The 14068-nt window shown below is 34.0% G+C and overlaps 1 protein-coding gene across 1 annotated transcript in view; it reads right to left on the reverse strand.

Moving 5' to 3' along the window:
• TMF1 (TATA element modulatory factor 1) overlaps positions 1 to 14068 on the reverse strand; it is a 32781-nt gene that overhangs the window by 3377 nt on the left and 15336 nt on the right. Inside the window, exons 6-16 of the mRNA XM_055414291.2 lie at positions 13602 to 13744; positions 13190 to 13356; positions 12737 to 12893; positions 8678 to 8770; positions 7825 to 7981; positions 4113 to 4305; positions 3180 to 3249; positions 2857 to 2949; positions 1898 to 1999; positions 1469 to 1621; positions 11 to 136 (exon numbers count right to left, since the gene is read on the reverse strand). Coding sequence (XP_055270266.2) covers positions 11 to 136; positions 1469 to 1621; positions 1898 to 1999; positions 2857 to 2949; positions 3180 to 3249; positions 4113 to 4305; positions 7825 to 7981; positions 8678 to 8770; positions 12737 to 12893; positions 13190 to 13356; positions 13602 to 13744 — 1454 coding nt within the window. The remainder of the gene's footprint in view (positions 1 to 10; positions 137 to 1468; positions 1622 to 1897; positions 2000 to 2856; positions 2950 to 3179; positions 3250 to 4112; positions 4306 to 7824; positions 7982 to 8677; positions 8771 to 12736; positions 12894 to 13189; positions 13357 to 13601; positions 13745 to 14068) is intronic.

Below are 14068 nucleotides of genomic sequence, written 5' to 3' on the forward strand. Positions count from 1 at the left end.
GAATACTTACTCTTAGCTGCATTCGAAGTCTGGGTATCTCCTTTACTTTCTCTTCAAGTTCATCATTTTGATTTGTTAATTTAACTAGCTCTTCAGCCATTATGGAGCGTGTTTTTTCTAGACTGCCAATTTCTAGCTGAGGCACATTACCAGAAAGTGATTTAAATCAAAATATATCTTGTTTAATAATCCCACTAATATAAACATATAATGTGCTAATTTTAAGAAAAAGTTATGTGAATATATAACCAAGAACAAGCTCTTTCTTAAATAAAAGGAAATAGTGGCACAAAAAGGGTTTCAACTTTCCTCAGAGGTATATCATTCACAGGATTTAGATTTACTATGAGAGAGAAAGACCTAAAGAAAATTTAATCATCTGTTTGTAACACGCAACTCTATATTTTTCTCTAATCTAAGGAAATAGCAATATATTTCAGTTATTCTGTGGTTTAGTCCCTAGGTCGTGTCCAACTCTTGTGACCCCATGGACCATAGCCTGCCAGGCTTCTCTGTCCATAAGATTCTCCAGGCAAGACTACTGGAGTGGGTTGCCATTTCCTTCTCCAGGGGATCTTCCCGACCAGCAATCAAACCCAGGTCTCCTGTAGTGCAGGCAGATTCTTTACTGACTGAGCTACCAGGGAAGCAAAAACTAACTTTAATGTAGTGCCAACTGCGTAGGTCATGTTGGTAAGAACTTATCAACTACCAAAGAAGTTTGTTTTCGCCCTCCAGCGTTACATGGGGCTACATAAACATAAAAGGTATTAAGAGCATGCTGATCTATTTTCTTCCAATTCAAGGACAACTTCTTTAATAAGAGTTCCTAACTAAAATCATAAAATAAAAATAGAAAAGTTCTACTTTTGAGTGTATGAAGTATAACAATGAAAACAGGCAAGTAAAATGTTTTAACATTTCTCACCGCATTAAGTTTATGAAAACAAGATGAGATAAGAGGATGTCCCACTCAAACTCTTTCCTTTTTTGTATAGCAGGTTACAGTTCTAATCTCTCTTATCACCTTTGTTCTTTCCTCATAGGGGGAGCTGGAGTAACTTATCTACGAGGTGCATCTGGGAAGAATTAAATGGTTATGCTCAGCTCAGCAACTTACCTTTTGTCCTGTTTGGAAAAAGTTGCCTGCAAGGAGCTCTCTGCTTCTAGATGCCTCTAAGTCTTACTGAGGCAGGCTACCTATCACATGTGGGGAGGCCTACTCCAGTCTATCATTTTCTGTGACAGCCTCCCAAATTCTGGCATTCAGCAGACCCATTTGACTTTCATCCTTGGCTAATTTCTCCAACCAGCCTTTATTGTTAATATACATGATTTATTTGGGGCTTCATAGGCTACTATCACTTTATTTGTCAATTTGCTCAAAAAGCAGGTGGAAATGAAGGATGCTAATTACTGGGCCCCAAAATTTCATTTACTTGTATAGCACATTTAATTTTTACAATACCTGTAAATGAGAAATTTCTCCTTCCCTTAGCTTCAGCTGAGACTGTAGATTTTCAATAATGCTTGATCCCGCTCCCATCCTTACAGCATCATAAAGATTGCTTCCATTTGCTGACACAGACACTGGTCCAAATGAGTGATCATGAGGCTCATCCTATGTTAATTAAAGAAAGTACATACAGTTATTCAGCTACTATAGACTATGCACAAGGTTCAAACAAAATGGTTTGGTCAGTTCTTGCTTGAAATCGTCTATGATTTTCTTAAAGACGGAAAATTCTATTTCCTCAGTGCAATTAGCACTCTCTTACAAAAATGCAGATAAATTGTTCATAGAATGCCAAGGTCATGGTGAGAGCCAAACTGCTATCCTACACACTCTCTTTATTATTATTCAACTTAAGAATGCATACAAAAAATAAAACATCACCTGAGACAGAAAAGATGTCTGTAGGCCTGCCATATCAACTCCACTTATTGAACTTGAACGTGATATTGTAGGAGTGCTAGAAACAGAAAACGGTTTCCGCTCCTTAGGGTGTAAAGAAAAAAAAAAAAGTTAAATTCGGATTAAAGAGTAAAATGTTAAATAAAAAAGCAAGAAACTTTCCTAGGATCAGTGACAACAAAGATTCATTCTAATTTCCTCATAAAATGGTTACAGATATGATTTCTGAAGTCTTATCAAAAGCACAATATTTAGTAATTTAAAAGTATAGACAAACTTGATCAAATCATCACAGTACTCATTTATATTATACAATATAATTTGGTTTATGTTTAATGAAATGTGAATGTTTTTAATGGAGCAATTGTATGAACTGTTTCATATTATATAACATACCACCAATTAAACATATTTCTTTAGAATAATATTACCAAGATTTACAAACCGTAATGTTTCTGGCTTATCTATTTTATTTTTACTGTATCTTAGACCAAACATATTTAGAAGATAATCTCAATGTACTATAGGTGGTTTTAACATATTATGATAATTACTAAGTATACTCCTATCCTTTAAATACAGGAAACTCACTTTAGAAAAATTACCTTCATTAACCAGAAACAAAGTGAACAAACCAGTTTCACTCCCAGATGCCTATGGGCCAAATGAGGTGCATCAGTGAGACCACAAAACTCATTTAAAAAGGGGCAAGACGTTCCATAATTCATCTCCTAGAAATCACAGATCTCTTTGTATAAACTCAAGTTACTTTGGATCTACTCTGAGGAGAACACTGATTATACTACTAGAATTCATCACTCTATTGACTTTAGATGTTAAGAAATGGTATTTATAAAGTTTAGCTTGAATTACAAAACAATGACTAATCCCAATAGCTACTAACTGGTTACATCAAAAAAGAAAATAACAGAATTTAATACCTTTTCTTTTACTGCTTCTTGAGTGAAAATTGCTTTCTTCCTTTCTTGTTCAACTTTCATTTTCTCCATTTCTAACTGACTATTCAACAGTGTCTAATGGAGAGAGACAGTCAGGTTATTTCTGTGAAACTAAGTCATCATCATAAATCAATCTCCAAATTAGGAATATAGGGTATACAGTCTTATTTGTTCTACTACTAAAGACCCAAGTACCAAAAGTAGAAACATCCCCCATTTCATGTTGTCATCTCATTAACTTGCTACCATTCCCAACCATTCTCTAATGGAAGCTCTAAGAGGTAAGTGAAGACTAATAGAAATACCTTTTCTTTCCTTGTCTCTTCAAGTGTTCTTACATATTCATCTTTTAGGTTTTCTAATTCAACCTGGTACCTATTAAGCCAAAGGGAATTAAACAAAAAAAGATGATAGTACAGACTATTAAAAACATACTACTATATTACCTCCAGTTACATATTCAGTAGTCATTTTTATTATCAGTTTGATTTTCCAACTGTATTTTCCAGATTACCTGGGTTTTATTCAGAAGCTAAACTACCATGTCCGTGTATTTTTTGGTTCTTTGGGTTAAGATTTCATTTTTTTTTTTTTAAGATTTCATTTAAAAAGAGACTTCCTAAATAGAATTTTGAATACCACCATTCCATAATATAAATATGTTCAGATTCTACAAAAGCATTACGGAGTTCTAAGAAAATGTCTGCAAAAGTTCATGTTCTTTACTTTATAAATCATTTTTCCTTGACTACTTTTTTTAAAAAGTAAAACTTTCAAAGAACTCACAGGATAAAACCCGTCATCACAGCCTTAATTAACTTCACACAGATGGACGCTACAGCTTGTGATTTCCAAAGAGCCCAGACGTTTATTTAGAAAGAGTGGAACAATGCTTAAACCCTTGTCATATACAAATAACTCCAGTGTGTGGTCTTCAACTACTTTGTGGTCACGGACTCCTTCAAAAAAATCTGATTAAAGCAATGAATCCTTTCCCTAGAAAATGCAAATACATTCAGAACATGCCACACATGTTCAAGGGACTATACAAGGTTCAGTGAATCCTACACCTAACTTGGTTCCACATCCTGTTACTAATGACTCTGACTTTAAACACTGCAAGTATGTATTTCCAGTTCTCAGTGAGATGAAGTTAAAAAACAACAGCATATTTTTTAAGTGCTTTAAAATGTCAAGAAACTATCAAGAAAAAAAAAATACTCAAGAAACATGCTCACCTATTATTTTCATCCTCTAGTTTTCTTAGCCTATTTTTCTCTGCTTCTAGCTGAGCCTGAAATCTACTATTTTCTTGTCTTAAGAGAGAATTCTGTGACTCCGTGGAAGACATTTGAATTTTGTTAGCAAGAAGTTCTTCTGTGGCTGCACGTTCTCTCTCAACTGCTGCTGCCAACAAGGTCTGGGATTCACCTGATGGTAGGATAAGAAATTTCAATCATATAAACATATATTCAAGAGGCCAAGATAATAATACCAAACAGATTCTGACTTCAAACTTCTAATGATGTAAATAGCCACACTTAAAACTGTTTAAGTACTCATTGAGTAAGGCAGACCTGCCTACAGAGACAAATTTTAAAAATCTTAATTTATAGGTGCTTTACCATTTTTTTCACCAATATATTTTAATTTGAAAGTGGAGTCATGTATCAGCAGAGTAGTGAATCAACAGTGCTGGATCAACTGGCTAGTCAAAGGCAAAAAAAAAAAAAAACCTCAAACTATCTTCACAACATATATGAAAATTAACTCAAATGGATTACACACTTAAAAGTAAAATAAAATATAATGAGGGGAGGGGCAAAACAGGTGAAGGGGATTAAGAGGTACCAACTGCCAAGTATAAAATAGGTAAGCTGCAAGGATGTAATATACAGCACAGGGAATATAGCCAATATTTCATCAAACTTAATATGAAGTATGATCTATAAAAATGTCAAATTACTATTGTACACCTGAAACTAATATAATACTGTAAGTCAACTACACTTCAATTTTTTAAAAAAATCATAAAACTTTTAGGAAAAAATCAAAGAAATCTTTAGGATCCAAGGATAGGCAAAGAGTACTTCGGTTTGACACAAAACCATAAGCCATAAAGAGAAAAACTGATAAAACTTTTGCTCTATGTGAAAAAAATGAAAAGACAAGCTACATACTTGGAGGAGATAAATGCAAACCATATTATCTAAGACTAGTATCTAGATTTGGAGAAGGAAATGGCAGCCCACTCCAGTGTTCTTGCCTGGAGAATCCCAGGGATGGGGAAGCCTGGTGGGCTGCCGTCTATGGGGTCGCACAGAGTCGGACAAGACTGAAGCCACTTAGCAGCAGCAGCAGCAGTATCTAGATTACATAAAGAAGTCTCAAAACTCACTAGTTAAAGTATAAATGGTCCAATTAGAAAATGGGCAACAGACACAAACAGTTTGAAGATGATGTACTAATGGAAAATACGCATATAAAATGTCATTCACCATCTTTCATGAGGAAAATGCAAATTTAAATCATCATAAGGCATCACTACATCCCTGTCTGAATGACTAAAAGAAAACATAGTGGCAAACACCAAAAGAAAATGCTGGCAAGGATGTAAAGAAACTAGATTACTCTCATAGACACAGCCACGTTGGAAAACAGTTTGGCATTTGCTTAAAAACTAGGCACACAACTAGACATACAACCCAACAATTGCACACGTGGGCATATATTCAGAGAAATGAAAACTTCAGTTCACACTAAAACCTGTACACAAATGTTCATTACAGCTTGATCTGCACAGACAAAATCTAGATACAGCTCAGACATCCTTTGTTAGGTAGATGGTCAAACAAGATGTGCTATATATAAACACAGAAAAAATACTCAGCAGTAAAGACTAAATCTCTAATATACACAAGAACTTGCATGAATCTTCAGGGAATTATACTGAGCAAAAAAAGCCCATTCCCAAAATGTCACGTATTATACAATTCTATTTATATAACATTTTGAAATTCCAAAAGTTTAGAAATAGAGGATTAGTGATTGCCAGAGATTTGGGACTGGGAGGGAAGGCCAAGAGGGTGGTAGTACAGTTTTAAAGGGCAAAATGAGGGGTCTTCGTGGTGTTAGAACTATTCAATATCTTGACTGTAGTGACAGATACATGAACCTACATGTGGTCAACTTGTATAAAACTTAATACACACATAGACATAAACACACATATATAGACAAGCGAGTACCAGTAAAACTGGGCAAATCAGAATAAAATCAGAAGGTTGTTTCAATGTCAATCCCTTGGTTGTGATATTCTACTACAATTTTGCAAAACATTAACATTTGAGTATTGGGAAAAGTGTGCAAGGGACCATTCCATATCACTTCTGCATATAACTGCATATGAATCTAGTTATTTCCATTGACAATTTCAACTAAAAAAAAAAAGACTAGTGGATAAAATTTTGAGATTTAACCAAGGCAAGAATTTTCATATTTTTCCCCACTAAAGTAGACCCAGTGATAGCTCTGTTTTACATTATATATTCTTTTCCATACTGTATCTATGCTCTTATTTATAGCATTATAAAGTATGCTTGTCCTGTGGCTTTGCCTACACTGTAGCACGACACCTTACATCCCTGAGAGTGTGTAGGCTCCAGTTTAAAAGCCACAGAAATAACGGCTTCTAGCTTCAATTTTATTGTTAAATAAGTATTTGTTTTAGAAGGTGTCATTTTCAGACATCTCATACTTCATAACAAATCAGTCTCAAAAAGCTGTCCAGTACACCCAGGGTGGATTCATGTCAATGCGTGGCAAAACCAAGCAATATAGTATTGTAAAATAATTAGCCTCCAATTAAAAAAAAAAAAAAAAAGCTGTCCAAGATAAATGACAGACCTAAAATTTGTATCTAGAAATTAAACAGCAGATGAAGGTTCATCTGTTTTGGGATTTTTCTTTTTAAGCAGATGAGTCTATTTCAGATAAAATCTTACATGATGCTACAAGGAAAAAAAAAAAAAGGGTAGTCAAAGGAGGCAATGCTTTCATTAAAGCAGCCTGGAGGAAGCCTAGCACGTTACTTATCAAGCTTCCCTCTCACCATGACAGCTAGCACTAAGACATACAAGAGATCTACTGAACACTGTTTCAAACCCACTAATCTAGCTCACCCCTCATGATTTTATAGGGCATAGTCCAGAGAAGGTAAATGACTTGCTCCAGAATGTTTGGCTGGATGATTGAAAACATACCATAAAAGCCATGAGTCCAAATGTTTTGACACCCATTCACATCGGCTTTTATCACTACACCATGATGTCTCTCAAATTACAGTTAATTTTAGGTATAGAAAAGAAAGAGGAATTTCACCATTTGCTAGCTTCTGGGATATCTAATATATACATATTCTACCTGTTTGTGCTTGAGTAAGTACCTTGGAAAAAAATTTTTCTTTTTATTAACAGCACAGGGTATTTTTGTAAAGAAGCAAAATATGGAATCTTAAGACTTCATAGCATCTGTCTACCAGAATCTGAACTTGATTTAACTTAGACCTATCTCTGCTTTTGGAATTCCACCATTGACTAGAATCATATTTGATAGCTACCTCCTACACTACTGCCGACAAGCTAAAACAAGGCCAGATTTAGCAATGGACGAGGAAACAATAGAGTGCAAAAGTTTGTAAAAATGAGCAAAAGAATGATAAGAAAGTATCTGAGACAGTACCGGACACATTATGTAAGGCATGGTTTGAAATGAGTCAATTAAGATATTAGAAAATAGATGTAAGAGAGGAGAAGAGGTCAAAATCTACAAGTGAGACACAAAATAAAACCATCAGATTCAGTGAATTTCAATTTCATGCCATTACCCTAATTCTAAAACAGGATGGAAGGGCTTAAGAACTGCATTGAGCTTAAGAACTAAAGCAGTTACCAAGTCTATCAGAAAGATTCTTCTCTAACTTCTCCCATGATGACGTCTGGGACCCTAGAGTTGCTTGCAAATTTTCTATCTGTCGAAGCAATGGTCTTGTTGTTGATGAAACACTTTGACTCAGTTCTTGGTTTCGATTCTCTGCTTCCTGGAGTCTCTGAATTATGACATTCTTAAGTCATTATTACTGACAGCAGTAAAAACACTAAAAATGCTAGCAAACAAACTTTATGAGAGATTTCGTGAAAAAATTATTTGTTTTCTATTACTTTCTAACTATTCAATCCTCACGCTATAGTTAAGTTGCATAATGGAGTAACTAAGTATGTGCTTCTTTTCACAGCATTTCTATGTAATGACAGCCTTTGATTACCTTAAGGTAATAAAGAGTATCATCCAAACTTCTTAGTAGCTGCCTCCTCTCTAAATATTTCTAAGTATTTATAAAAACAGGAAGATCAATACAAGTGGAATTTTCTCCCCCTTCTCCTGCACAACTTCACTGACTGAAATCAACAGAGTAGTAGCATAAAAATTAGGCATTGCTTTCTGCCCCACAGTAATCAAAGATTGACAATAATTAATCAATCAGCCATTACAAATGAAAAAGAACTCAATATACTACATATCTATCATGATAAAATTACTTTCTAGAAAACAAAATTAGGCTTTTTCTTATAAATTTTTGAAGTGCCCACTCTGATTTTATTCACATTAACCACATAAAAATACAGAAAATGAAGAGTATGGCAGTAATCTTCTCAACTCAAAGAACATTACCCAACTAAGTCATTTATTATTTTTAGAAAAACACATCTCAAGATTTGTATTTTAAGGAAACTCTGACAAGTACCTGCTGGAGTTCACTGATCTCATGGCGTAAGTAATCCTCTTTTCTGGCAGCTGTTTGCTCTGCACGTTGCAGTGCCAGCCTAAGGTCCCCCACCTGCATGAAGAGAACCAACACACTATCACAACCAACATCAAATATTATCTGTAACTTCCTGCTATTATTTTTTGTGCTGTGTTGACTTATGATTCATATATAATATTCTATGCTATCCAGTATTTACATACAATTATCACATATCTCATTCTTCAGGCAATCCCTGAACCACATGTACTCAATATGTATTTATGAAAGCACAACAGGTGTACACACATACAGACACACATGCACACATGAGCATATACATATGTACAAGGTCCAGACACTGACATACAAAGGAGGAAACAGTGCATCCATAAATGTTTGCAGTGTAAGGCAGAATGTGATAGGAACTATATGAGCTATAAAAACTGCCTGCTATATTCACACATAGCTGCACAGGTCGTAAACTTACTACAGCCTTTTCAGAAAGCATTATGGCAACATATTGAAAGAATCATCAAACTTTTTACATTCTTTTGTCTGATCATCCTAATCCTGAGAATTCACTCTATAGAAACAGATCTATAAACATACAAAAATACCCTCTACACTGTCAGCTAGACTAACAAAAACAAAACAAGAAATACTGCAAATACCCATTAGCAGGAATTCATTTTTGCCCATGTTGATACAACATGAATATGCCCAATAAAAATATGATCACAAAAAACATGCAGAAATGTACAACTTAATCTTAAATGAAAAAAAACTACAAAATAATATGAAAAAAGTGTGCAAGTGTTAGTCAGTCAGTCATGTCCAACTCTTTGCAACCCCACGGACTATAGCTCGCCAGGCTCCTTCGTCCATGGAATTCTCCAGGCAAGAATACTGGAGTGAGTTCATTCTCTTCTCCAGAGGATCTTCCCAACCCAGGGATCAAACCCACATCTCCGGCATTGCATGTATATTCTTTACCATCTGAGCCACCAGGGAAGCCCATATAAATGATATCAAATTATAAAAAAATATGTATATGGAGATAAGGACAAGAAATTAATACACAAACTGACAGTACTTGTAAAAGGCGAAATTTGAATGGTAACCCCCATGCACTCTTTATCTCAATTGTCTCAATTTTTCTTTACTGTCCCAATCTATTTTTAATTTAAAATATTAATATTTTATCTATCCCAGTGAGGGAACAGCAAAAACACAAGGGGTACAAGGACCCTGGTGTGATCTGCAACAGCAAAATATTGGAAACAACCCCAATATACATTAATAGGAACTGACTGAATGGTATAGTCACAGAATGATAAACTATAAAACTGTAAAAAGAAATTTTTAAAAAAAAATTCTATGCTCTACCATGGAATGATCACCAGGATGTTTTATTAAGTATATAAAGCAATCTATAAAATAGTATATTAACAAATAGTAAGCTATATTTTATGTAGAAAGGATGTGTGCTCAATCACTGTCGTGTTAGACTCTTTGCAACCCCATGGATTGTAGCCCACCAGGGTCCTCTGTCCATGGAATTTTCCAGGCAAGAACACTGGAGTGGGTTGCCATTTCCTTCTCCAGTAAACAGTAAACTATATTTTATGTAGAAAAGATGAAAGAGATACAAATAAACATGTGTATAATTGTATGTGTATATATACACATTGAGGAGGAATAAAATAAATGTAGATATGGATGTTTTCTTGCATTTACAAACAGAAACACTGAAAACAATAAACCTAATTGTAGTAAAATGGCTATTTATAGGCAAAGAAAGGGAATGGGGAGGGACTTAAGTTGAAAGCAAATGTTACCCTAGATATTTTGCTATGTAGCTTTCTCTTTGGAATCATGTAAATGTTTTACATATTCATGTGAAATTAAATAAAAAATGCATTGTGACCAGAGGAAAGAATAGTCTTTTCAACAGGTAGTGCTGAAACAATTTGATATTCACATTCAAAAGACCTAAATGTGAGAACTATGACTATAAAAATCATAGAAGGAAATAGGTGAAAATCTGTGTGATCTTGAATTAGGCAAGAGGTTCTTAAATATGATATGCAAAGCACAAGGAACAAAGCAAAAAATAAGTAAGCTGGACTTCATCAAAATTAAAAAACTTTTGTGTATCAAAAGACACTCTGAAGAAAGTGAAAGACAACATAGAAAGTGGGAGAAAAATATTTACAAATCCCACATTTGATAAAGGTCTAGTATGTAGAATATATAAGGAACTCTTAAAAATGAACAATAAAAATGATACTATAAAAATGAGTCAAGGATTTAAATATTTGAATAAATTTCTTCAAAGGAGATACAGAAATCCAATAATCACATAAAAAGATGCTAAACATTATTAATAATTAAGGGAATATAAATCAATACCATAACAGATACCATATAACACCCCTAAAAGGGCTACAACGAAAAAAAAAAAGACAATGACAAATACTGGCAGGAATGAAACTGAAATCCCCATATATATGGCTGGTGGGAATGTAAAATGGTTAGCCACTGTGGATAAGTCTGGTTGTTCCTGAAAAAGTTAAACGTAAGATTAGCATATAACCCAAGGGTATATACCTAAGAGAATTTAAAACATATGGTCACATAGAAATTTGTAAATTAATGTTTAGAGCAGCATTATTCATAATAACCTAAAAGTGTAAAAACTCCTGGGTGTATATCTAGAGGAAGTAAAAACACTAATTTGGAAAGATACACACCCTCCAATGTTTATAGCAGCATTGTTTACAATATCCAAGATATGGAAACAAACTAACTATCCATCAATAGATGAAAAGATAAAAAGGTGTGATACATATATAGCTGAAATACTACTCAGCCACAAAAAAGACTGGAATTTTGTCATGTGCAGCAACAGGGATGGTGTGTACTATGATTAGTGAAATAAGTCAGACAGAGAACAAATACTGTATAATATCACTTATATGCGAAATTGAAAAAAAACAAAACAAGTGAATATAACAAAAATGAAACAGACTTACGAATTTAAGGAACAAGCGAGTGATTACCAGAAGAAACAGAAAACAGGGGAGGAGAAAATCAGAAGTACAGGACTAACAGGTACTACTACATATAAAATAAATTAGCTACATGATATATTGTACAGCAAGGAGAATATAGCCAGTATTTGATAATAACTAAAAATGGAATATAACCTTTAAAATAATGTGAATCACTATGACATATTCCTGAAATTTATATAATATTATAAAATAACTATACCTCAAAAAAATAAATAAAATTTAAAAGTGTAAATAGGACTCTGTGGGAGAGGGCGAGGGTGGGATGATTTGGGAGAATGGTATTGAAACATGTATATTATCATATGTGAAAGGAATCGCCAGTCCAGGTTCAATGCATGATACAGGATGCTCAGGGCTGGTGTACTGGGATGAACCAGAGGGATGGGATGGGGAGGGAGGCGGGAGGGGGGTTCAAGATGGGGAACACATGTACACCCAGGGCAGATTCATGTCAATGAATGGCAAAACCAATACAATAATGTAAAGTAAAAATAAATAAATAAAAGTGTAAATAACACAAATATCTATCAACTGATGATTTTATAAGACAAAGCCTGACAAATGTTGGTTTTACGCCTTCATTTGAAGTCCATGGATTCCCAAAGATGCTATGAATGAGCTCAGGAGTTAAACAGATTCTGCGGAAATTATATGCAATGTTTAGTACTTATCTGCATACATGCATTCTTTTGGTTAAGAATGTCCCTAGTTTTCACAGCACTCTCAAATAGGTTTGAAATTCATAAAAATAATAAGCAATATTGGTTTAATGTAAGCATCACTTTAACAACAGTTTAAAAAACACACAATTGATTAAATCTGGCACAATCTAGTATTCTTAGAAAAGTGCCCAATAAGATTATAAAGGAAATGCAGCACATATGCCACTATATAAGGTTTTATTCAAACTAACTAATGGATTCTTTATTTTGCAGAAGCACAAAGATTTTTAAAGACTAATTTATCATCCAATGCTTACTTGAATTGCTAATGTTTCCTGCTGCTGACGGGCTTCTTCTTGGGCCTTCTCCAGCACTGCAGAAAGTTCTTCTTTAGCTCTCATTTCACGACTCAGAGCAGCTTCCTGGGCCTCACTATCCTTTGCAGCATTGGCTTTGTGTAGATCAGTAAGTTCTCTTAAAAACAGATAGATAATTTCTAATTTAAAATAATATACAGTTAATTACATGACCAAATTAATTAAGTTTCCATGTAGATTTCCATGAGATATACAGAATGAGGAAGTTTCCCACGTAATAAACACTGATTACAATGAGGACTCTCTGTAAGCTCACTTTAACTAGTCATTAAGTCCATATACCAGGAAATTTATAAATGTTATTAGTGATCAGATAATAAAAAAAAGTTTTTCTTCCATTTCTTGTTCTGATAATTGATTTTCAGTGAGTTGCATATTTGTTCATTTTCTTACTTGTATGCACTATCAAGAGCAGCCTGAATACTTCGGTTCTTTTCTTCGAGTTCATTAATGTCTACTTGAAGTCGGCCAAGGTCCTTCTCTTGGCGTTCTACCACAGAATTTAGTTTCTTAATATTTTCTCTATGTTGTTTCTCAACCTCTTCTTTGCCATCAAGGACCTATATTATGAAAACAGACAAAGGTATATTTCAATAAAAAAATATACCACAGGAAATAACCATGTTCTAGGAATCTCAAGCATTGTATCAATAATAAAGAAAAACCTTAACATTCACTATTTACTTTCTTGAAAATTCCTCCCAAATGACATACCTCAATTCATTCCAAATATTTTATAACCCATGGCCAACTATTCATATTGGAAGTAACAGCAACATATATGTAGAGAATGGTTAATATTCACCTGTTTTAAATGTTGTAACTCTTCTTCTAGCTCTTGAACTTTTTTGTTCAGCTTTGCAATAATATTTTCATTTTCTTTGTCTTTAGTTCTTAGTTTCTTAATGATGTTAGAATTATGCAGTTGCTGTTTTGAAAGTTTCTCTCCTGGCAATGGCAAAAAAGTATAAGTTCAAATAATGATGATTCTCTAAGAATGTGAGTAGAATATTTTCTCTAACCAGTGACAAAAATGACAGAATATTTTTAAAATCACAATGCTGTAACAGTTAATGTTAAAGTGATTTGGACAGGAGTCATCCATGAATGCTAAAATTACTAAGTAGAAGGATGGAGTGGAACAAAATATTTACAGTCTTAAAGAATCATTCTCACGTATAAATTACAAAAGGGAAAAAAATATGCTTTTACAACAGAGAAATCTGGTCATAGTCTTAACCAAACATTCAATTCTGACATCACTAAACTGTG

The sequence above is a fragment of the Moschus berezovskii genome, chromosome 24 (genome assembly GCF_049115385.1).
Source record: "Moschus berezovskii isolate FMDL1 chromosome 24, NW_MosBer_1.0, whole genome shotgun sequence".
In the NCBI taxonomy this organism is placed as follows: Eukaryota; Metazoa; Chordata; class Mammalia; order Artiodactyla; family Moschidae; genus Moschus; species Moschus berezovskii.